At 46.3% G+C, this 24,537-nt stretch overlaps 1 protein-coding gene across 1 annotated transcript in view; it reads left to right on the top strand.

Annotated features, from left to right (window-relative positions):
- SYAP1 (synapse associated protein 1) overlaps positions 1 to 24,537 on the top strand; it is a 48,034-nt gene that overhangs the window by 19,335 nt on the left and 4,162 nt on the right. The window contains exons 4-8 of the mRNA XM_003918881.5: positions 5,477 to 5,550; positions 7,784 to 7,923; positions 19,727 to 19,875; positions 21,439 to 21,497; positions 21,938 to 22,085. Coding sequence (XP_003918930.1) covers positions 5,477 to 5,550; positions 7,784 to 7,923; positions 19,727 to 19,875; positions 21,439 to 21,497; positions 21,938 to 22,085 — 570 coding nt within the window. The remainder of the gene's footprint in view (positions 1 to 5,476; positions 5,551 to 7,783; positions 7,924 to 19,726; positions 19,876 to 21,438; positions 21,498 to 21,937; positions 22,086 to 24,537) is intronic.

The following is a 24,537-nucleotide window of genomic DNA, read 5'->3' as shown; positions in this document are numbered from 1 at the left end:
ATCCTGGCTAACATGGTGAAACTCGGCTCTCTACTAAAAATACAAAAAACTAGCCGGGCTGGTGAAGGGCTTTAGTCCCAGCTACTTGGGAGGCTGAGGCGGAGAATGGCGGAACCCGGGGCGGAGCTTGCAGTGAGCCGCAGATCAGCCATCACTCTGGTAGCCTGGAGACACAGTGAGACCTCGTCTCAAAAAAAAAAAAAAAAAAAAAAAAAAAAAAAAAAAGTGAGTTAAGCACATCCCAGAGATAGGAACATGTAGAAAGACAGAAAAGGGAATGCAAGTGCTTTATCTGGGGAAAATTTCTTTTGCTGTGCATCAGCCATTGCTTCAGGTCCTCAATAACTACATATGGCTAATGACTTCCGCACTGGACAATGCAGATATAGAACATTTTTTTTTTTTTTTTTGAGGCGGAGTCTCGCCTGTCGCCCCCAGGCTGGAGGTGCAGTGGCTGCATCTCGCTCACTGCAAGCTCCGCCTCCGGTTCACGCATTCTCCTGCCTCAGCCTCCCAGTAGCTGGGACTATAGGCCACTACGCCTCAAGCACTTTGTATTTTTAGTAGACGGGTTTCACTGTGTTAGCCAGGATGGCCCCGACCTCCTGACCTGCGGATCCGCCTGCCCTCGGCCTCCCAAAGTGCTGGGATTACAGGCTTGAGCCACCGCTACCTCGGCCTTTTGAGATGGAGTCTCATTTGTCAGCTTCAGGCTGAGGCAGTGAGAATGATTCGCTCGCTGCAGCCCGGGCTCGGTTCACGCCATTCTCCTGCCTCAGCCTCCTGAGTAGCTGGGACTATATGGCACCTGGGGCCACCGTACCTCGCTAATTTTTTTGTATTTTTACTAGAGACGTGCTTCACTGTGGTCTCGGACTCCTGACCTTTAGATCCGCCTCGGGCCTCCCAAAGTGCTGGGATTACATGGAGCCACTGCCACTCGGCCTAGAACATTTTTGTCATTGCAGAAAGTTCTTTTGCTCAGTGTGGCTCTGAATTAAATAAGCAGGCTCCTGCAGCAGTTTATTCCTGTTTGAAGCATGAAGGAGAATTCAATCTAATGATTCAGATTATTATCAAGTCACATAAAAACCATGAGAGTAGATGAGCTCCTCTGTGGAAAGTGTGTCAAGCATGAAGGGAGATGAGCAGAAGCTCCACAGTGTTTAGGGAGGGGAGGAGGGGAAGGAATTGACAGTCACTGAGTGCCTGCTGAGCAGCAGGCATTTTATGTATAACATCTCATTTCAAGATGCAGTCAGGGCCAGGCCTGGTAGCTTCATGCCTGTAATTCCAGCACTTTGGGAGGCTGAGGTGGGCAGATCACTTGAGGCCAGGAGTTCGAGAGCAGCCTGGCCAACGTGGCGAAACCACATCTCTACTAAAAATACAAAAATTAGCCAGGCGTGGTGGCACACACCCGTAATCCCAGCTGTCTGGGTCTGGGTGGCTGAGGCACAAGAATTGCTTGAACCTGGGAGGCGGAGGTTGCAGTGAGCCGAGATTGTGCCACTACACTCCAGCCTGGGTGATAGAGCAAGACTCTGTCTCAATAAATAAATAATAAAGATGCAGTCAGCAAGGGTAAGTAATTTGCGGGAAGGTCGCTCAGCTGGTAAGTGATGAAACTGAAATTTGCCTTCAAAACCAAAAACAAAAATTAACGGGGGCTAGTGGCATGCGCCTGTAATCCCAGCTCCTCGGGAGGCTGAGGCAGGAGAATCACTTGAACCCGAGAGGCAGAGGTTTCAGTGAGCCAAGATCATACCACTGCACTCCAGCCTGGGCAACAGAGCAAGACTCCATCTCCAAAAAGAAAATAAAAACAGTGCCCATTTACCCAAGAGAGTGGACAACTAGGAGAGAGAAGTAGCAGAAGCCCAGAGAGGGGAGAGTTTCCAGGAGAGCAGTCAGTCATGGGAGGCGGGGCCAAGAGGTCCACTTACAATGACCGTGAGAAGGGCACCTTGGAAATGTGTTTCATGCATTTCTTCACTTCATAATCACAGTAACTCTATGAAATACTTACTGTTACCTCCATTTTCCAGATAAGGAAACTGGCCTAGAGAGAAGGGAACTAAGAAGCGTCGTTGGGGTTGGGGAACCAAGAGGTTTTGGTCACTCTAAAAAGAGTAATTTCAGGAACTCGGGGTAGGGAGCATCTCCTCATACAAGTATCTTAGGAGGGCCTCATTATCTGAGCATAAATAACACCAGGAGAGACTACCCAAGGTAAAGAGACTTGGAATGGAGACTCAAGTGTGCGAGAAAAAATGTTTTGGGGGCTTTACCCTAATTTTTTCTTTAAAGTGTGCAAATATGTTTAGATTATCTTATCATTAATAGAATTTGGATTATAATTGCCACCATTTGCTGACTTGGGACAAGCCAAAGAATGAAGCGTGTGCTCATCTGCCCATCCGTCCCTGTGTCCATCCACACATGCATGTAACTTTTCTCTCAGTGGGCTCGTGATATGATATGTCTTCCCTCTGACTCAGAGCATAATAGTAAAGGGACTCTTTCTGCCAAAATATTCCAGGACAGCAAGGCATTTGCTCTCCAAGGGCCTGCCTCAATTGCCCCTTTGGTTTTCAACTCATTCTCTCTTTTTTTTTTTTTTGAAATGGAGTCTTTCTGTTCCCCAGGCTGGAATGCAGTGGCACCTTCTCAGCTCACTGCAACCTCTGCCCCCCGGGTTCAAGCAGTTCTCCTGCCTCAGCCTCCCGAGTAGCTAGGATCAAATCATTCTCTTTTAAAGTATTTGCTGGGTCACCAGCCTTGTGTTTCCTTCAGGCACAGGGGCCCTAACTGCCAGGTCCTCCTTATTTGCTTTGTGGTGATGCAGGCAGCTATCCCATGTCACTTTACTTTGACTTCGTGAAGCACCATGCGTTTTGCAAGATTTGCCTTTTCACTTTGTGTTGCAAGACCAATAGGGCTAGAATCTAGTGTTAAGGCAGCAGGAGTGATTGAGTGGCTCATGAATTAGTCCACATTTTTGTGACTTCTGCTTCCCTTCGTAATCTTGCCGCTGTGGGCTGCTGAATGAGGCTATTAAGGGCCCCCTGCCTGTGTGTCTTCTGTGCCGATCTCGCAGATCTGCAGCCTTCACTCTGCCCTCTAGCTGCTCCACGCTGCCCACGTGGGAGAGATCCTCAGACGAGCTTGCCGTTGTTTTCGTTTCCACTATAAACACCCCCACCGCCATCCACCACTGACCTCCTCTTCCTAGTCCAAGATTGGGCTCCCAGGTCACCAGAAAATCTTGTAGGTCTCACCTCTCCAGAGGATTGTCATTTGTCACCTGGCACGGCACTTAGAGTGCTGGATTCTGATCACCTCTATCTGTGAGCCCCAGAAGAGGTGGGCTAGATCTTGGCATTCCCAGCATTTGGCTTCTAATGGCTCATCGAGGTTTTGATTCCATCCCTATTGTTTACTGCCTCCAACTTGTCCATTTCTTTCTTTTTTTTTTTTTAAGCTCCTGAAAACCCCTTTTTTTTTTTTTTTTTTTTTTTGAGACGGAGTCTCGCTCTGTCGCCCAGGCTGGAGTGCAGTGGCCAGATCTCAGCTCACTACAAGCTCCGCCTCCCGGGTTCACGCCATTCTCCTGCCTCAGCCTCCCGAGTAGCTGGGACTACAGGCGCCCGCCACCTCGCCCGGCTAGTTTTTTGTATTTTATAGTAGAGACAGGGTTTCACCGTGTTAGCCAGGATGGTCTCGATCTCATGACCTTGTGATCCACCCGTCTCAGCCTCCCAAAGTGCTGGGATTACAGGCTTGAGCCACCGAAACCCTCTTATTTCTAATCACCTGTCTTACAACATCACCTTTTATCATGAATCAAGTACAGTGACTTTTTTTTTTTACTCCAGAAATATACTTACCCATTTTTCTTTCATTTTTTTTAAGTAACTTTCTAAAAATTTTTCTATTTGGAAAAAATTTTAATTTACAGAAGAGTCGCAAGAATAAAAATAGTGCAGACAACACCCATATACCAGTACCTAAATTGCTCTAGTTTTATTCTGTTTGTCTTATTCACGCCCTCTCTCCAGCTCTTGTTGTCATGTGTACCCTTTTTTCCTTGTGTGTACATAAATGTTCAGTACACATTTCATAAGAATTAGGGATATTCTCTTTCATAACCATAGTATAGTTAACAGCATTAGGAAATTTCACATTGATGCAATACTTTACTGTTCATCAGTTAATTTTGTTAGTTGACCCAATAATGTCCTTTATGACTTTTGTCCCCCTCAGTATAGGATCCAGTTGAGGATAAGGTATTGTATTCTTTGTCATGTCTCTTAGCCTTCTTTAATCAGGAACATTCCAACAACCTTTCTTTGTCTTTTATGATATTAATGTTTTTGAAGAATACTGCTCTTCCTTTTTTTTAATAGATTCTTTCTCATTCAGGCTTTATCTGATATTTCCTCATAACTAGACTCAGATTGTCCATTTTTAGCCAGAATACTACATAGGTGATGATGTCCTCCTCAAGATGTCACATCTGGAGGGCCTTGATATTCATCTCTCCCTCATTGGTGATGTTGATTTTGATCACCTGATTTTATTTATTTTTTATTTTTTATTTTTTGAGACGGAGTCTCGCTCTGTCGCCCAGGCTGGAGTGCAGTGGCCGGATCTCAGCTCACTGCAAGCTCCGCCTCCCGGGTTCACGCCATTCTCCTGCCTCAGCCTCCCGAGTAGTTGGGACTGCAGGCGCCCGCCACCGCGCCCGGCTAGTTTTTTTTTTTTTTTTTTTGTATTTTTTTTTTAGTAGAGACAGGGTTTCACCGTATTCGCCAGGATGGTCTCGATCTTCTGACCTCGTGATCCGCCCGTCTCGGCCTCCCAAAGTGCTGGGATTACAGGCTTGAGCCACCGCGCCCGGCCGATCACCTGATTAAGGTGTTGTCCAGTGTCTCCACTGTATAATTTAAGTAGAGTTTTTTGGTTTTTGGTTTTTTTCTGAGACAGGGTCGCAACTCTGTCACCCAGGCTGAAATGCAATGGCGCAATCACAGCTCACTACAGCCTCGACTCCTGGATTCAGGTGATCCTTCCACCTCAGCCTCCCAAGTAGCCAGGACTACAGGCACGCACCACGACATCTGGCTAACTTTTGTATTTTTTTGTAGAGACAAGGTTTCGTCATGTTGCCCAAGCTGGTCTCCAACTCTTGGGCTCAAGTAATCCACCCACCTTGGCCTCCCAAAGTGCTAGGATTACAGGTGTAAGCCACCACGCCCAGCCTCAAGTAGAATTTTTTAAATCAAATGCATATGTGCATACAACTCATAATAAGAAGTCTGGTTATTAGGGTTAATGTTCATATTTGGAACTTATTGGTAAATTGCTATTTTTAGTGGTCATGCAGAAACTTTCATGCTTTGAAACCATAGACTGCAGTGTAACCACCATGACCTATTTTTTTCTCTTTTCTTTGCCATTAAAAACTGTATAGAAGCAGCTGTGCCCCCATGGGTTGACACTAATGATGAAGAAACAATTCAACAACAAATTTTGGCCTTATCAGCTGTAAGTATCTTGTGGTACCCCAGATAGAACATACTTTCTTCCTGTTGTGATGTATCTCTGTTGATATGACTTTAGTAGAATTTATTTTTCTTTACAGTTTTTAAAATATTTTGAGATGTTAGGAATGTACACATTAACACATGATGTATACATTAACAAAATGTACACATACTTTTTTTTTTTTTTGAGGTGGAGTCTTGCTGTCACCCAGGCTGGAGTGTAGTGGTGCAATCTTGGCTCACTGCAACCTCCACCCCCCGGGTTCAAATGATTTTCCTTCCTCAGCCTCCTGAATAGCTGGGACTACAGGCATGCAGCACCATGCCCAGCTAATTCTAATTTTTGTGTGGGTTTTTTTTTTTTTGAAACGGAGTCTCGCTCTGTCACCCAGGCTGGAGTGCAGTGGCGTGATCTTGGCTCACTGCAACCAACCTCCTCCTCCCAGGTTCAAGCGATTCTCTTGCCTCAGCCTCCCAAGTAGCTGGTGTTACAGGTGCCCGCCACCATGCCCTCCTAATTTTTGTATTTTGAGTAGAGACAGGGTTTCACCCTGTTGGCCAGGCTGGTCTCGAACTCCTGATCTCATGATCCACGCCCGCCTCAGCTTCCCAAAGTGCTGGGATTATAGGCATGAGCTACCACACTCAGCCTAATTTTTGTGTTTTTAGTAGAGACAGGGTTTCACCATGTTGGCCGGGCTGGTCTCGAGCTCCTGACCTGAAGCAGTCCGTCTGCCTTGGCCTCCCAAAGTGCTGGGATTACAGGTGTGAGCCACCAATGCCCTGCCAAAATTTTTTTTTTTTTTTTTTTTTTTTTTGGGAGACGGAGTCTCGCTCTGTAGCCCAGGCTGGAGTGCAGTGGCCGGATCTCAGCTCACTGCAAGCTCCGCCTCCCGGGTTCACGCCATTCTCCGGCCTCAGCCTCCCGAGTAGCTGGGACTACAGGCGCCCGCCATCTCGCCCGGCTATTTTTTTTTGTATTTCTTAGTAGAGACGGGGTTTCACTGTGTTCGCCAGGATGGTCTCGATCTCCTGACCTCGTGATCCGCCCATCTCGGCCTCCCAAAGTGCTGGGATTACAGGCTTGAGCCACCGCGCCCGGCCCAAAATTTTTAATTTAATTTTTTTTGTTTTGTTTTGTTTTGTTTTAAGAGACATATTCTCAATTGGTCATCCAGGATAGAGTACAGTGGCATAATTATGGCTCACTACAGCCTTGAACTGGGCTCAAGTGATTCTCCGGCCTCAGCCTTCCAAGTAGCTGGGACGATAGGCGTAAGCCACCATGCCCAGCTAATTTTTAAAAAATTTTGTGACGGCCGGGCACGGTGGCTCACGCCTGTAATCCTAGCACTTTGGGAGGCCGAGGCGGGTGGATCACGAGGTCAGGAGATCGAGACCATCCTGGCTAACACGGTGAAACCCCATCTCTACTAAAACTACAAAAAATTAGCCGGGCGTGGTGGCAGGCGCCTGTAGTCCCAGCTACTTGGGAGGCTGAGGCAGGAAAATGGTGTGAACCCGGGAAGGGGAGCTTGCAGTGAGCCAAGATCACGCCACTGCACTCCAGCCTGGGCAACAGAGCAAGATTCTGTCTCAAAAAAAAAAAAAAAAAATTTGTAAGGATGGGTTCTCACTATGTTTCCCAGGTTGGTCTCAAACTCGTGGCCTCAAGCGATCCTCTTGCCCAACTTCCCAATGTGCTGGATTATAGGCATGAGCGACAACTATGCCCTGCCCGCTTCTATTTTTTTTTTTTTTTTTTTTTGACAGTCTCACTGCACTCCTGCTGGTCAACAGAGCAAGACTGTTTCAAAATAAAGAAAGAATATAATACTTCTCCAGTCTATGATAAATTGTTATGTAGTAGGCTGGGTGCAGTGGCTTACACCTGTAATCCCAGCACTTTGGGAGGCCGAGGTGGGTGGATCACTTGAGGTCAGGAGTTTGAGACCAGCCTGGTCAACATGGCGAAACCCCATCTCTACTAAAAATACAAAAATTAGCCAGGCATGCTAGCACATGCCTGTAATCCCAGCTACTCAGGAGGCTGAGGCAGGAGAATTGCTTGAACCCAGGAGGTAGAGGTTGCAGAGAGCCGAGACTGTGCCACTGCACTCCAGCCTGGGCGACAGAACAAGACTCTGTCTCAAAAAAACAAAAACAAAAAAACATTGTTACATATTAATCGCATTTTGTGGAATACCCTGTGTTTTTTTCTTTTTTTATCAAAGGACAAGAGGAATTTCCTTCGTGACCCTCCGGCCGGCGTGCAATTTAATTTCGACTTTGATCAGATGTACCCTGTGGCCCTGGTCATGCTCCAGCAGGATGAGCTGCTGAGCAAGATGAGATTTGCCCTCGTTCCTAAACTGTAAGCAGGGTGTTCCCCAGCGTTTCCTCACAGCCTCGGTTATGTGCTCAGTATCAGCACATAACGATAGAAGGGGCCAGAAGGGTCTCTATCTGTTCATAAAAGCAGGCCCTGCAGCCCTTTGGCAGTTCCCCTGGTCAGGGCATCCTGGAATCAAAACCAAGGGCTGACTTGGCAGGAAATACAGGGTGGAGATGAAATGTGCCTTTCTATCCCAGTTACAAGGTAGAACACATTTCCCTACAGAAACCACAAACATGCTGCATCACCCTGAATCACATTCTGGTCTCTGAGGCTCATCAGGATCCTTTTTCCAAGCTGATTGCGTTTTCCATTTAGGGTCTGCCCTCCAGCAGCAGCGTTTCTGCTCTCTTTCCTAAGGCTTTTCTTCCGACGGCTCCTCTGGGCTCCACAAATCCCAGCTTGTCCCGTAGGCTCCAGCGCATGCATGATGCATTCTGGAAGCCTGCCCTGGTGGTGCGGCCAGCAGGGGCCACCTTCCCTGCTGCTGCCTCCCTTGAGTGTTCTACCTCAAGCTCTTCCGTGCCTCCTCTAGTTCAGTCCCTTGTATTGAAGCTGTCACATGTTTGGAGTCAGCGTTCCTTCTTATTCTGTCAGTGTTCCCTTTCTCTTAACCTTGTCATATGGGTGTAGTATCTTACTGTTCCCCAAGAACGTGAGTTACAGTTCTCTCAAAAGACTCCTTTTTCAGCTGGGTGCGGTGGCCAACGCCTGTAATCTCAACACTTTGGGAGGTTGAGGCGGGAGGATCACGTGAGGCCGAGTTCAAGACCAGCCTGGGCAACATAGCAAGACCACCATTTTTACAAAGAAATCAAGAATTAGCCGGGTGTAGTGGTGCGCACCTTTAGTCCCAGCTACTCAGGAAGCTGAGGCAGGAGGATCACCTGAGCCTGGGAGGTCAGCGCTGCAGTGAGCCATGATCACACCACTGGCATTCCAGCCTGGGCAACAGAGTGAGACCCTGTCTCAAATAAAAGAAAGACTCCTTTTTCTATGCTGTTTCCTCGGGACTCTTCTGTTTGTTTGGGGCTCTGTCTTTTATGTGGCAGGCTCTCCTTACCTGTCCCTTCGCATTAGCAGTGCCATACTGAAAGGGTACATGGCCACCGAATGTGGGGACAAGCCTTTTGGCTTGGAGAGGCTCAGTAGCTGTGGGAAGGTAGCTTGCCCCCAGAAGACTCCTTGGCCTCCTGCCTGGCTGCAGGCAGGACAATGGGAAGAGCCAGTTGATAGGCAGACTGTCCCTTGACCCCTGTGGCTTGACTTTGGTGTCACAACCCCAGTCTCAACTGCGCCACCGGTCCCTGAGTGTAGAGCAGTTTGGCTCCCCTCCCGACATGGGCAGAGCAGGGCAGGGCAAGATGGGAGGCCCAGGGGCTCTCTGGGCTTCCACCCTTCCTGCAGGCAACTCAGTACAGTTTTGTCTGGTCAACAAAGTAGACTGCTGTTTGCCTAGGCCGGGCACGATTGCTTATGCCTGTAATTCCAGCACTTTGGGAGGCCAAGGCAGGCAGATTGTCTGAGCTCAGGAGTTTGAGACCAGCCTGGGCAACATAGTGAAACCCTGTCTCTACTTAAAAAAAGAAATACAAAAAATTAGCCAGGTGTGGTGGCACATGCCTGTAATCTCAGCTACTCGGGAGGCTGAGGCAGGAGAATTGCTTGAACCTGGGGCGGAGGTTGCAGCGAGCCGAAATCGTGCCATTGCACTCCAACCTGGGCGACAGAGTGAGACTGTCTCAAAAAAGAAAAAAAAAAAAGATTACTATCTGCCCTTGACATTTCCACTTGACACCTTTCCACTTGACTGCCCTTGATAACTTCCACTGTCCTCTCCTCTCTCATTCTCTTTGTCCTTGTGTTTTTACATATGTAATTCCTTTTCTGTTACTTTCCTGACATCTTCAGAGGGAGCACAGATGAACACGTTTGTTTTGCTATGCTTACCCAGCCACATAGTGGTTTTAACAAGTATTTGCTAGCCTTTTGGTTCACACAGCAGCACAGGTTTTCTGTTTGTGAAAACACCACTCTGGAAGTGTTCTTCCAGACCAGAATAACAGTTATATGGAATCTTTTTTTCTTTGTAATGAAACTCTTCCCTCCATAATTATTAACATATTAGTGGTAAATTTCTAGAGCCCTCCCCAACCCTCCCATAAGAAAAGTATGTTTCATGGCAAAAAAAAAAAAAAAAATCTCATTACAAATTTCATCTTTCGACTTTATCTTTTTCTTTCTTTCTTTTTTTTTTTTGTTTGAGATGGAATCTCACTCTGTCGCCCAGGCTGAAGTGCAGTGGCGTGATCTCAGCTCACTGCAGCCTCCGCCTCCTGGGTTCAAGTGATTCTGCTGCCTCAGCTTCCCGAGTAGCTGGGGTTACAGGCGCCCGCCACCACACCCAGCTAATTTTTGTATTTTTAGTAGAGACAGAGTTTCACCAGGGTGGCCAGGCTGGTCTCGAACTCCTGACCTCAGGTGATCTGTCCGCCTCAGCCTCCCAAAGTGCTGGGATTACAGGCGTGAGCCACCGCGCCCAGCTAGACTTTGTCTAAAATAGCTATATTAAGATATTTTTAGTTAAGGTGTTTTGTTTTGTTTTGGAGATGGAGTTGCGCTCTTGTCACTCAGGCTGAAGTGCAGTGGCTTGATCTTGGCTCATCGTAACCACCTCCCCACCTCCCAGGTTCAAGCGATTCTCCTGCCTCAACCTCCCAAGTAGCTGGGATTACAGACGCATGCCACCACACCAGGCTATTTTTTGTATTTTTAATAGAGACGGGGTTTCGCCATGTTGGCCAGGCTGATCTTGAACTCCTGACTTCCGGTGATCTGCCCACCTTGGCCTCCCAAAGTGCTGGGATTACAGGCCACCACACCCAGCCTAGTTAAGGATATTTTAAAAATGTACCATCTAATCTATGTTTTACTACATATGCTCACAAAATCATAGGAATTGACTTTTTATTTTAAAAATTATTATTTTTTAGAGACAGGGTTTCTGGAATGCAGTGGCACAATAGCTTACTGCAGCCTTGACCTCCTGGACTCAAGTGATTTTCCTGCCTCGGCCTCCCAAGTCGCTCAGAGGCCTGTGCTGCTATGCCTGTCTAGTACTGTTTTTAACTTTTTTAGAGATAGGGTCTTGCTATGTTGCCCAGGCAGGTGTTGAACTCCTGGCCTGAAGCAGTCTTCCTGCCTCAGCCTCTCAAGTTGTTGAGGTTATAGAGGAGAGCTACCCACACTCCTGGTAGAATGGAATTTTGAAGAGTTTGTATATATAATGTGTATGCATATGTGCTTGTGTGTGTGTGTTTCAAGCTCTTCCCTCAGAATTTGAGGCTGTGCCTGTTCTGAGTAACTGACTCTGAGGGAAGGGTACCCAAGCTCCGGGGTGCAGGTGGCCTTTACACTTGCAGCCTCCATCAACTTGAAGACCCTTTGAATCACCCTGAGCCACATGCTGGGCTCCTGCTGTGGCTCTCAAGACCAGCAAGAGGCCCTGAGTGGCTACAGCCTGAGGCCAGTGGCCTGGGGTGCTCATAGCAGGCATGTAGCTGTCCACAGTTTTGGTTCTTTACAATTGTGGACCGCCCCCCTTACTGTTGACAGTAATTTTAGATTTTTTGAAACCGTCTGAGAATTGGTATTTGGCAATTAGTGTTTCTAATTTGTCACAGGGTAACCTGCCCATCAAATATTTCAATATGATGCCAGTTTCCTCCTACTAATTTGTTGAGGATTACTTAGAAATTATAGTTATTATTTATAAGTCCTTATCTGTTAGAAATGCTTGCTGAAGCTGAGCGCAGTGGCTCACACCTGTAATCTCATCACTTTCCAAGACCGAGGCGGGTGGATCACCTGAGGTCAGGAGTTCGAGACCAGCCTGGCCAACCTGGTGAAACCCCATGTCTACTAAAAATACAAAAATTAGCCGGGCGTGGTGGCGCATGCCTGTAATCCCAGCTACTCGGGAGGCTGAGGCAGGAGAATCATTTGAACCCGGGAGGCGGAGGTTGTGGTGAGCCAAGATCACGCCATTGCACTCCAGCCTGGGCAGCAAGAGCGAAACTCCATCTCAAAAGAAAAAGAAAAAGAAATGCTTGCTGAAGTATTTACAAATGAAAGAATGTGATGTCTCACATTTGCCTTAAAATATTCCAACCCGTTCCCAAAGAAAAGCGTGTGTGCAGGGGAGGGGAAGATAGATGGAACGCAACTGGTGAAATGCTGATACTCATGGTAGGTAGGTCACAGGTACATGGGCTTCATTGTTCTAGTCGCTCCACGTGTGTTTTGTTGAAAATTTCCATAACAAAACAAAAACAAGCTGTTTTGTTTGACAAAACAAATATACGGTCTCCAGACTTCTCCTCCCTGACACACAGAAGCACAACTTTGCTCCTTTGAAACACTTTTTCTGAACAGATAGTTAATGCATCATTAACTAGGAACACTTTAGAAAACAAAACTCTTGCTCTGGATTTCAAACTGCATATTAGTAGCTTAACCCTTCCCTGTGGCAGTCTAATGCTGTGACCGAGATGGGGTCCTGCTGGTACATCACAAGCACCCTCTGAGGCCCTCATTCTGATGACAGTAGGGAAATCACAAGTCCTTTCCTGCCTTGGCCTTGGCCTGTGACATTTGCCCAGTGTTTCCCAGAGGATTTTCACAGTATACAATGCCTTAAAATAGTCCAGGAGGCCAGGCGCGGTGGCTCACGCCTGTAATCCCAGCACTTTGGGAGGCGAGGCAGGCCGGATCATGGTGGGAGTCCCCGAGAGACCATCCTGGCTAACGGTGAAACCCCGTCTCTACTAAAACTACAAAAATTAGCGGACATGGTGGCAGGCTGTAGTCAGCTACTTGGCAGGCTGAGGCAGGAGAATGGCATGAACGGGGAGGCCCGAGGAGCTTGCAGTGGCTTGAGGTCGCACCACCACTGCACTCCAGCCTGGAAGCCAAAGAAGGCCGAGACTCCATCTCAAAAAAAATTGTCAGGAACACAAATGAATAAATGTTTAATTTGCTGTGCTCAATTTTTTCTTCTTTCTTTCTTTCTTTCTTTCTTTCTTTCTTTCTTTCTTTTCTTTCTTTTCTTTCTTTCTTTCTTTCTTTTCTTTCTTTCTTTCTTTCTTTCTTTTCTTTCTTTCTTTCTTTCTTTCTTTCTTTCTTTCTTTCTTTCTTTCTTTCTTTCTTTCTGTCTTTCTTTCTGTCTTTCTTTCTGTCTTTCTGTCTTTCTGTCTTTCTTTCTGTCTTTCTTGTCTTTCTTGTCTTTCTTATCTTTCTAGACGGAGTCTCACTCTGTCACCCAGGCTGGAGTGTGGTGTGCGATCTCGGCTCACTGCAACCTCCACCTCCCGGGTTCAAGCAATTCTCCTGTGCCTCAGCCTCCTGAGTAGCTGGGACTACAGGTGCATGCCACCACACCCAGCTAATTTTTGTATTTTTAGTAGAGATGGGGTTTCACCATGTTGGCCAGGATGGTCTCAATCTCTTGACCTCGCAATCTGCCTGCCTCGGCCTCCCAAAGTGCTGGGATTACAGGCGTGAGCCTCCACACCCGGCCGTGAGTTTTTTTCTTTTTAAGAGAAGGTATCTCTCTGTTGCCCTGGCTGGAATACAGTGGTGTGATTATGGCTCACTGCAGCCTCAACCTCCCAGGCTCAAGCAATTCTCCCACCTCAGCGTCCCAATGAATAGCTGGGATTACAGGCACATGCCACCATGCCCATCTAATTTTTCATTTCTTGTAGAGTCAGGGTCTCACTCTGTTGCCTAAGCTGGTCTCAAAGTCCTGAGCTCAAGTGATCTTCCTGCCTCAGCCTCCCAAAATGCTGGGAGTACAGGTGTGAGCCACTGCCCTGCCAGACCTGGATTTCTTTACCAGAGGACTTGACTTCTCAGAACCTTTAGTAGTCATCTGTATTGTGACTCTTCCCCGGAGGGTGACATAGATTATTTCTGCAGTGTGCCTCTGACTGCACCTCTCATATCAAGAGGGAGAGACTATGGAAAACAAAGCAGTCCACATGTTTGTTTTTATAATCAAGACAGCAAACAGTGCCCACAATCTACCATAGGTACCTAGAATACCTAAGTCTCATGTTGGGCATTTCACAGAGCTCAGACTTAAAAGTGATTTCAAAGATATTTAGGCAGCCCACTACCTCCTGGGAAGGTTCATTTCACTTTTGTTTGGCTCCAGTGTTAATGGCTTGAGACCCTGGAACTTATCAGGACAAACAGACCCAGTTCTTAGTTCCCCCAGATGTCTTAGTCTCTATAATCCCTCACCATCCGGGTGATTTGCCTGTAAATACCTTTGGTTTGTAAGTGTCATCGTTAAAGTGAGTCCTCAGGAGTGAATATAATGCGTTGTCTTAATTGCAGAAAGCACACGATAGCATATCTTGTATGTTTTTGATGCAGCCTAAGATTTCATGAGCTCTTTTAGCAGCTGTAACATACTGTGGTTTGCTCAGCTAAACTCATGGTCAACTATAATCCTTTACAAATTGCTATGAAGCCCAATATCCCTTTTGCCGAACTACTTCCAAGAGATGTTACAACAGTTGTGTGGCCACATCAGTTTGGGAAATGCTGCTTGGCATGTAGTAAGAACTTAACAAGTGAGAGGTTATATTCCTGTGACCATCCGTGATGGCAGACAACTTGTCTTATTCCCCTAGCACCTAGCATAGTGCCGGATGCACATGGCACCATAATTCCACCGGTAAATGTTGGTGGCATTAATAAAAGTGGGGCTGTGTCTAGCAGCAAATTCCATCTTGTTACCTGTCCTCGCTTGTATAGGTAATCGTGCATTTTGCCTCTATCACTTACACACTAACTTCCAGGCCTAGCTTCTCCATTCATAGGTGTGACAACTGTGCATTCTGATGTCTCATCTAAGACAAGCTCTGTCCAGATTCACAAGCCTGAGTCTTATTGTTTTCTGCTAGTTCTCACTGATTTTCTTTTTTTTTTTTTTTTTTGAGATAGAGTCTCACTCTGTCACCCAGGCTGGAGTGCGATGGCGCCATCTTGGCTCACTGCAACATCTGCCTCCCCAGTTCAAGCGATTCTCCTGCATTAGCCTCCCAAGTAGCTGGGATTACAGGTGTGCACCACCACGCCTGGCTAATTTTGTATTTTTAGTAGAGATGGGGTTTTACCATGTTGCCCAGGCTGGTCTCGAACTCCTGACCTCAGGTGTTCGCCTGACCTCAGGTGATCCGCCCGCCGCAGCCTCCCAAAGTGCTGGGATTACAGGCATGAACCACCACACCTCGTACTCACTGATCGTATTCTACTTTTTCAAAGTATTTTTCTGTCAGGCTTTCTTCTCAATTTTCCCCCCATTCTAAGAACCTTGCATCCCTTCTTTAAAAACAGGGGATTGACCAGGCGTGGTGGCTGACGCCTGTAATCCCAGCATTTTGGGAGGACGAGGCGGGCGGGTCACGAGGTCGGGATATCTAGACCCTGGCTAAGACAGTGGAACTCTCATTTATTTCGATACAAAAATTAGCCAGGCATGATGCCTGTAGTCCCAGCTAGTTGGGTGGCTGAGTTAGAGTAATTGTGCTTGAACTCAGGAAGTGGCTGTGAGCCGAGATCAGCCCACTGCACTCCAGCCTGCCCAGACAGAGCCAGACTCCATCCTCAAAAAAAAAAAAAAAATGGATACAGAGGCATTCTCCCACCTTTTGTCATTTCTATCAAGCTTAAAAAAATTAGAACATAAATGAGCCACTCTTCCAGGGTAAAAAAAACAAACAAAATAAAATTTCACACAATTCTGCAGGTCACCAAAGCTTGGTATTCCTTTTTGGGTAGGGAGTGTACATGTTTCTTTTTTTTTTTGAGACGGAGTCTTGCTCGTAGCCCGGCTGGAGTGCAGTGGCCGGATCTCAGCTCACTGTAAGCTCCTCATCTGGTTTACGCCATTCTCCTGCCTCAGCCTCCCAAGTGAAGGCTGGGACTACAGGTTTCCCCCACCGGCTAGTTTTTGTATTTTTAGTAGAGACGGTCACGTGTTAGCTGGTGATGGTCTCGACCTCCTGACTCCTCATGATCCGCCTCGGGCTCCCAGCCTCCCAAAGTGCTGGGATTACAGGCTTGAGCCACCGCGCCCGGCCCGGGAGTGTGTACATGTTTGTGTGCATGTGTGTGTACTTTTTTTATGCTTTTTTTTCTTTTTTTTTTTTTCTTTTTTTTTTTTGGATACGGAGTTTCGCTATTGTTACGCAGGCTGGAGTGCAATGGCACAATCTTGGCTCACTGCAACCTCCACCTCCTGGGTTCAAGCCGTTCTCCTGCCTCAGCCTCCTGCGTAGCTGAGACTACAGGCATGCAGTGTACCCGGCTAATTTTTGCATTTTTCATAGAGATGGGGTTTCACCATGTTGACCAGGCTGTTCTCAAACTCCTGACCTCAGGTGATCTGCCTGCCTTGGCTTCCCAAAGTGCTGGGATTACAGGCATGAGCCACTGCACCCAGCCTTTTTTTTTTTTTTTTTTTTTGAGAAAGAGTCTTACTCTGTTGCCCAGGCTGGAGTGCAGTGGTGCGATCTCGGCTCACCACAACCTCCACCTGCTGAGTTCAAGTGGTTCTCCTGCCTCAGCCTCCCAAGTAGCTGGGACTACTGGCACATGCCACCACATTGGCTAATTTTTATATTTTTTGCAGAGATGTGATTTCACCATATTGCCCAGGCTGGTCTCAAACTCCTGAACTTGCATTCCTCCTCCCTTGGCCTCCCAAAGCATTGGGACTACAGATGTAGGCCACCATGCCTGACCCATTTTGCTTTTAGTTTTGTTTTTCATATTCAGCCCTCAAGATTTTTATTTAATTTCTCTGAAGCGAGCACAGTTATCAATTGATGATTTGATGATGATGATTATTATTATTTTGAAACACAAACTTACAGAAAAATTGGGGATACAACATAAAGAACTTTCTTGAAATCACTTGAAACCTAATGTTGCATCACTCCCAAATGCTGTAGTGTTATACAAGCATTCTCCTACATGACCACAGTGTGCCCATCCAAATCAGGAAATGATCATTTACACATTATTGCCATCTCAATCTCAGACCCTATTGAGGTTTTTCCATTCATCCCAATAATGTCCTTTTTAGCAAAAGAACCCAGTTCACACTCACAGGTTACATTTGGTTTTCATGTCTCATCAGTCTCCTTCTGTCTGTTGCATGCTGTCTGGTGGCACATGCAGCCATTTGTCCCATTACTGTTCATACTTGGGTCATTTGATGCAGGTGGTGTTTGCCAGGTTTCTTGACTGTAAAGTTACTCTTTTCCTCTTTGAATTAGTATTTTTCTGGGATGTGCTCTGAAACTGTGAATATTCTGTTCATCAGACTTTCCATGTATATATATTTGTACAGACTCATGCAGTGGATTATAATCCGACGCTGTTGTTTATTTTGATGCTCAAATTATTACCAGTTTGAGGCCAGGCATGGTGGCTCACACCTATAATCCCAGCACTTTGGGAGGCCTAGTTGGGAGGATCACTTGAGCCCAGGAGTTCAAGACTAGCCTGGGCAACATGGTGAAACCTCATCTCTACAAAAAATTAGCTGGGCATAGCCGGGTGTGGTGGTGGGCGCCTGTGATCCCAGCTACTCGGGAGGTTGAGATAGGAGAATTGCTTGAACCTGGGAGGTGGAAATTGCAGTGAGCCAAGATCACGCCACTGCACTCCAGCCTGGGTGACGAGAGAGTGAGACTCCGTCTCAAAAAAAAAAAAAAAAATTAGCCAGGCATGGTGGCATGTGCCCGTAGTCTCAGCTACCCGGGAGGCTGAGGCAGAAGCATCACCTGGGCTGGGGAGATCAAGGCCACAGTGAGCCATGTTCATGCCACTGCACTCTGGCCTGGGTGACAGAGTGAGACCCTGTCTCAAAAAAAAAAATTACCAGTTTCGCCAGTGGGAGACTATTCAAACTGACTTGTGTCTTTCTAACACACAAGTGTCCCCATCATTTCTTCACGCGTTTCCTTGCTTTCTGGCACAAGATAGTGTTCTTCCTCTGCTCTTACCCTGGAATTGGCCATTTACCCAGGGAGCTCTGGATCCTTTTAGTGGAAAGTCTAAATCTTGGTATTTAGAAAGCAAGATCTGGATGCTAGGTGTGCTCATTGCCATTGGGGTGCCACTGCTCTGCATGCTCTCAGTGGACACAGCCAGGGAATGTGTGTGTGCTCATTTCTATGTGGAATGAAAACCATGTGTTCATGGTGCTACCTCATGACAGGGATCATTTTCATTTTTTCCCTCCCCATGTTTGTAACTCTCCTCTCTGGTGGTGAGAAACCTGGTTTCTACTATCTTTAATATTTTTACTTGGCTGGGCGCGGTGGCTCACGCCTGTAATCCCAGCACTTTGGGAGGCCGAGGCGGGCGGATCACAAGGTCAGGAGATCGAGACCACGGTGAAACCTCGTCTCTACTAAAAATACAAAAAATTAGCCGGGCGCGGTTGTGGGCGCCTGTAGTCCCAGCTACTCGGGAGGCTGAGGCAGGAGAATGGCGGGAACCCGGGAGGCGGAGCTTGCAGTGAGCTGAGATCCGGCCACTGCACTCCAGCCTGGGCGGCAGAGCGAGACTCCGTCTCAAAAAAAAAAAAAAAAAAAAAAAAAATTTTTACTTATTCCCCATGCATGTGGCTGATCTGTCATTTTTGCTGCCACTCACTCCTCTACTCAAATACCTTTCTCTCCCTGCTTGGTTCTCATTCTCCATTCTAGGCCACCCCCCTGTGTGGACACTTACCTGACCCACTTGGGCACCAACACATTACACCAGGTGATTCTAATAGGTAGCTAGGTTTGAGAACCACCAAGAGTTTTCAGATTGAACTGCACTTCAATCTTTTTATCAAGCATTTCCCACCCCATTGCTAACTCTTACTGGTTACTAGTTATTAGCAAGCTGCCAAACATTCTCTTTCATAAGGAACAACAGCCACAATGCTTTCTTCTCACTGCTGGAAAGCATTTAATCGTCTGAGAAACAGCAAGTGATTGGTGGAGTCCTGGCTCTGCTTCTCGTTTCCCAGGTTGATTATGCTAGTTTCACAGCAATGCCCTGTTTTCTTCTACTGAGAGCAGTATTGGTATCATTAAGATACCAAGAAATGCTGAGGTTTCATTGGTATTCTGTAACTTGTATTTTGCTGCTACGGGGAAGATAGCTGTTATGTTTATCCTGTTGTTAGCTTTCAATTCTAAAGCGAATATGAACTGGGCGTGGTGGCTCACGCCTGTAATCCCAGGACTTTGGGAGGCTGGGGCGGGCAGATCATGAGGTCAGGAGTTTGAGACCAGCCAGGCCAACATGGTGAAACCCCGTCTCTACTAAAAATGCAAAAATTAGCTGGGCATGGTCACGGCCACCTATAATCCCAGCTACTCAGGAGGCTGAGGCAAGAGAATTGTTGGAACCCAGGAGACAGAGGTTGCAGTGAGCTGAGATCACACCACTGCACTCCAACCTGGGCAACAGAGCAAGACTCCGTGTCAAAAAAAAAATTGTTAAAGCCAGTACGAACCCCCTCTGAACCTCACTCAGCTTTGAAAGTGCTCCTGCAAATCATCTACTCCAGTCCCCTCTACAACAAAATAACCCCTGCGTGCACTTGTCTTTGTACGTTCTCAAATGTGTTCTTGTCTATCTGCTTTTTATTCATTTTTAATTTTGCCTTTTTCCACTGTTCTAATTTGCCTTTCTTTAAAAGTGTGAAGGAAGAAGTGTTCTGGAGGAACTACTTTTACCGCGTCTCCCTGATTAAGCAGTCAGCCCAGCTCACGGCCCTGGCCGCCCAACAGCAGGCCGCAGGGAAGGAGGAGAAGAGCAATGGCAGAGAGCAGGATTTGCCGCTGACAGGTACATTCCGGGTAGAAGACAGCACTCTACAGAAAACATTGTTCTTAGAGACTCAAATGAGCTTGACCTTTTATACATACCAGAAATGTCATTGTCTTAGGGAAAAATTATTTTCCTCCTGGAGGAAATCTTCATTTTTCTCTTACTGCCTTCTCTCTAACCCATCTCAATCATGTCTTCCCCAAGCTTTCCTTTACTTTGCTTATCTCCTTTCTCATTCCTTGTTTTTATTTTTGTTTTTTTTTTAGACACGGGTCTCACTATGTTGCCCAGGCTGTCCTCAAACTCCTAGACTCAAGCGATCCTCCTGCCTCAGCTTCCCAAGTAGCTGGGACTTACAGGCATGAGCCACTGTGCCTGGCGAGTTTTTTTAATTTTTTTTTCCCTCTCAAACATCTGTCATCTTCCCCACCTCTCATTTTTGGCCCTTAACCATGTGATTCTTTATACTTCTGTCCCCTACTCTGATTCAGTCCGCCTCCTTTTTGTTTCTTTCAACCTGATGTTTCTCCAGTGCGTGTAGTCTATAGAGCAGAACAAAGCTCCATTCCACTCCAAGTTACAAGGATCTCTCTAGTTCTGAGCTAGGCACTGATGAACATTGGACTCATTGTGACACTAACTTACCACTGGTTGTGGGAATGTGTTGTGTAATAATGGCAGCTGTTTGAAATCTGTAATAATTAAAACAAGAAACACATTTTGTGTCATATTTTAAATTTTTAGTGAGTACCTGCTGTGTATAGTAGGTACTCATTACAACTGGACATGCATCCCACGAGAAGCGGGGTGATTTCATTCACGGAATTTTAAATGATTAAGCAAAACAGCATGTCCTGAGGTACAGGTTATATAGAATACTAGGACAGGATCCGACACTGCTCTTAGTGTCAGCGAAATGGAGTGAAGTTGCTCTACACAGGAAAATTTGTCATTTTGTATATCAGTGTTAACATGCATCCCAATTGTCTATCATTCTTTAGCATTTATGTTAATTTTGTTGGAAAATTCCATTTTATCAAATACTGCCTTAACAAAATGGACTTATGACAGTATTCCATAAAGACTGCCTTTTTCTAGCACTCATGTCAGCAGGCAAACTTGATAAGTAACTTAATCCTCATTATCCTAAAAAAGTACAGAAGTATTCTTCAATGAATTTTGCTCACACTGTAGTTAAAAATTATTTCCTGCTGGAAATTTTATATAAGGAGTATTGAATATGATGACATGTTAAAAATATCCCCAGAAGGCTGAGGCAGGAGGATCACTTGAGCCCAGAAGTTTGAGTCCAGCCTGGGCAACATACTGACACTCCATGTCTAAAAACAAATAAATGAATAGATAGGTAGGTAGATAGAAAAAAATATCCCCAAAGTAAGAGGTTGAGATGGTTTCACCATGGCTGTTTCTTGTAACTTAAGAAAAGCTGAAAGCATAACATAAAAATTTATTTCTGAAAATTATTTAGTATCATAATACTTGTGGATATTTTACTGTGATTATAATATATATTCAGAACTGAACCAAGCAATTATTGTCTCTCTTATTCTCACTTCTTAGAGGCAGTACGGCCCAAAACGCCACCCGTTGTAATCAAATCTCAGCTTAAAACTCAAGAGGTAATCCAGTTTTACATTGTACCTAGTAGTTGATATCTGGAAATAAAGTAACTGTGTTAACTATCTCTGATACCATTTAAAACTATGTATGAATATGGGTTTGGAAGAAGCAGCATCTGGTACTTGAATAGTCAAGGAACTATGGCTGAGACTTGAGGGTGATTTACTGGCATATGTAATTCTAGATGTGCTCATCAGGGATTGGAGAGAACGGTTGGAGTGATTCAAGCTGTGAGGGAGAATAATAGCCTCAGGTGGTAACTCATGTAGTTACCAAGCAACTGCATGTTAGAAGGTTGGAGAGCAGTGCTCATTGTCTTACAGCTCACGGAGAAAAGAAATAAAAATAGCATGGCATTAAATTGTGAGACAGTAGCAAACCAGAATAACACAAATGTCGCTTAGCAAACCATTTCAAGAGCTCATTTGTTGCATTTCAGGATGAGGAAGAAATTTCTACTAGCCCAGGTGTTTCTGAGTTTGTCAGTGATGCCTTCGATGCCTGTAACTTAAATCAGGAAGATCTAAGGAAAGAAATGGAGCAACTAGTGCTTGACAAAAAGCAAGAAGAGACAGCTGTACTGGAAGGTAAAAAACAAAACAAAGAAACTATTCACCTCCCTAATTCCAAAGCCAATTGTAGAAAATTGTTATTCTGAAGCCAGTAAACAATCTTGTAAATTTTGCATCAAAATTGATTCTTACCGGACATGGTGGCTCACGCTTATAATCCCACCACTTTGAGAGGCCGAGGCGGGTGGATTGCTTGAGGTCAGGAGTTTGAGACCAGCCTGGCCAACACTGCAAAACCCTGTCTCTACCAAAAATACAAAAATTAGCCCGGCATGGCGGCATGGGCCTGTGGTCCCAGCTATTCGGGAGGCTGAGGTGGAAGGATGGCTTGAGCCCAGGAGCTCCAGGTTGCAGTAAGCCGTGATCACACCACTGCATTCCAGCCTGGGTGATAGAGTGAGACCCTGTCTCAAATAAATAAATAAATAAATAAAATTGATATTCTGTTCCCTACTAGAAGGTGGAGTCTAACAAACATGACCAGACCTCACTCATGTCCTTCTGCCTTAAGCACTCACAGAAGCAAATCAAAGGGTTAGGGAGTCTGGTGTGACTATAGAGCTCCTCTGATGAAACCCCCAATGTAAAGGGGAAAGCCTGAGACTCAGAGAGGTTAAGCAATTCACCCAGGGCATCTCAGCCCCAAGGACATGTAACCAGGAATGGGGTGAGGGCATGTACCCCTGGGCACATGGAGATACTGCCCTCCAGCCTTCTGCTTTAAAAGCTGGCATTTTGCTGGTATGTTGTCACGTGCCTATGGTCCCAGCTACTCAGGAGGCTGAGGCAGGAGGATCACTTGAGCCCAGGATAATTTTTTTTTTTTTTTTTTTTTTTTAAAGACAGAGTTTCTGTCACCCAGGCTGGAGTGCAATGGCACGATCTCAGCTCACCGCAACCTCTGCCTCCTGGGTTCAAGCGATTCTCCTGCCTCAACCTCCCGAGTAGCTGGGATTACAGGCACATGCCACCATGCCCGCTAATTTTTGTATTTTTACTAGAGATGGGGTTTCACCATGTTAGGCTGGTCTCGAACTCGCAACCTCAGGTGATCCACCTGCCTTGGCCTCCCAAAGTGCTGGGATTACAGATGTGAGCCACCGCACCCAGCTGAGCCAGGACTTGAAGGCTACAGCAAGCTATGATCACACAACTGCACTCCAGACTGGGACACAGAGCAAGACCCTGTGTCTGAAAAATTTAATAAAATAAATTTTTGGCAGCCGGGCACAGTGGCTCACGCCTGTAATCCCAGCACTTTGGTAGGCCAAGGCGGGCAGATCACGAGGTCAGGAGATAGAGACCATACTGGCTAACATGGTGAAACCCCGTCTTTACTAAAAATACAAAATAAATTAGCCGGGCGTGGTGGCAGGCGCCTGTAGTCCCAGCTTCTCGGGAGGCTGAGGCAGGAGAATGGCGTGAATCGAGGAGGCGGAGCTTGCAGCGAGCCGAGATCGTGCCACTGCACTCCAGCCTGAGTGACAGAGCGAGACTCCGTCTCAAAAATAAATAAATAATAATAAATGTTTGGACCTGGTGCAGTGGCTCACGTCTATAATTCTAGCTACTCGGGAGGAGGCCGAGGTGGGACGATCACTTGAACCTGGGAGGTGGAGGTTGCAGTGAGCCGATATCGCGCCACTGCACTCCAACCTGAGTGACAGAGCAAGACTTCATCTCAAAATAATAATAATAATAAATTTTTAAAAGCTAGCATTCTGCTTGACTGTAGACATGTACATGGAAGATTCTTTTCCCAGCTGCTGCATGCCAAAAGAGCGTTGCTTCTGGGAAGGACCAGGCTGCTTTTAAAAACCAGTTTTTCGGCCAGGCGCGGTGGCTCAAGCCTGTAATCCCAGCACTTTGGGAGGCCGAGATGGGCGGATCACGAGGTCAGGAGATCGAGACCATCCTGGCGAACACGGTGAAACCCCGTCTCTACTAAAAAGTACAAAAAAACTAGCTGGGCGAGGTGGCGGGCGCCTGTAGTCCCAGCTACTCGGGAGGCTGAGGCAGGAGAATGGCGTAAACCCAGGAGGCGGAGCTTGCAGCGAGCTGAGATCCGGCCACTGCACTCCAGCCTAGGCCACAGAGCGAGACTCCGTCTCAAAAAAAACAAAAAAAAAAACCAGTTTTCTTTTTGAGATAGGGTCTCACTCTGTCACCCAGGCTGAAGTGCAATAGTGCCATCATAGCTCACTGCAGCCTCAAACTCCTAGGCTCACACCATCCTCCCACCTCAGGCTCCAGTGCAGCTGGGACTACAGATGTGTGCCACCACATCAGGCTAATTTTTTAAATTTTTTATAGAGGTGGAGTCTTGCCAGATTGCCCAGGCTGATCTCAAACTCTTGGGCTCAAGCAATCCTCCCACCTCAGTGTCTCTAAGTGCTAGAATTATAGGTATGTGCCACCACACGCAGCCCAACAACCTTTTTTTTTTTTCTTTTTTTTTTTGAGATGG

The sequence above is a fragment of the Papio anubis genome, chromosome X (genome assembly GCF_008728515.1).
Source record: "Papio anubis isolate 15944 chromosome X, Panubis1.0, whole genome shotgun sequence".
Lineage (NCBI taxonomy): Eukaryota > Metazoa > Chordata > Mammalia > Primates > Cercopithecidae > Papio > Papio anubis.
Note: the sequence above shows the minus strand (reverse complement) of the source record. Positions and strands in the feature narration are given on the sequence as shown.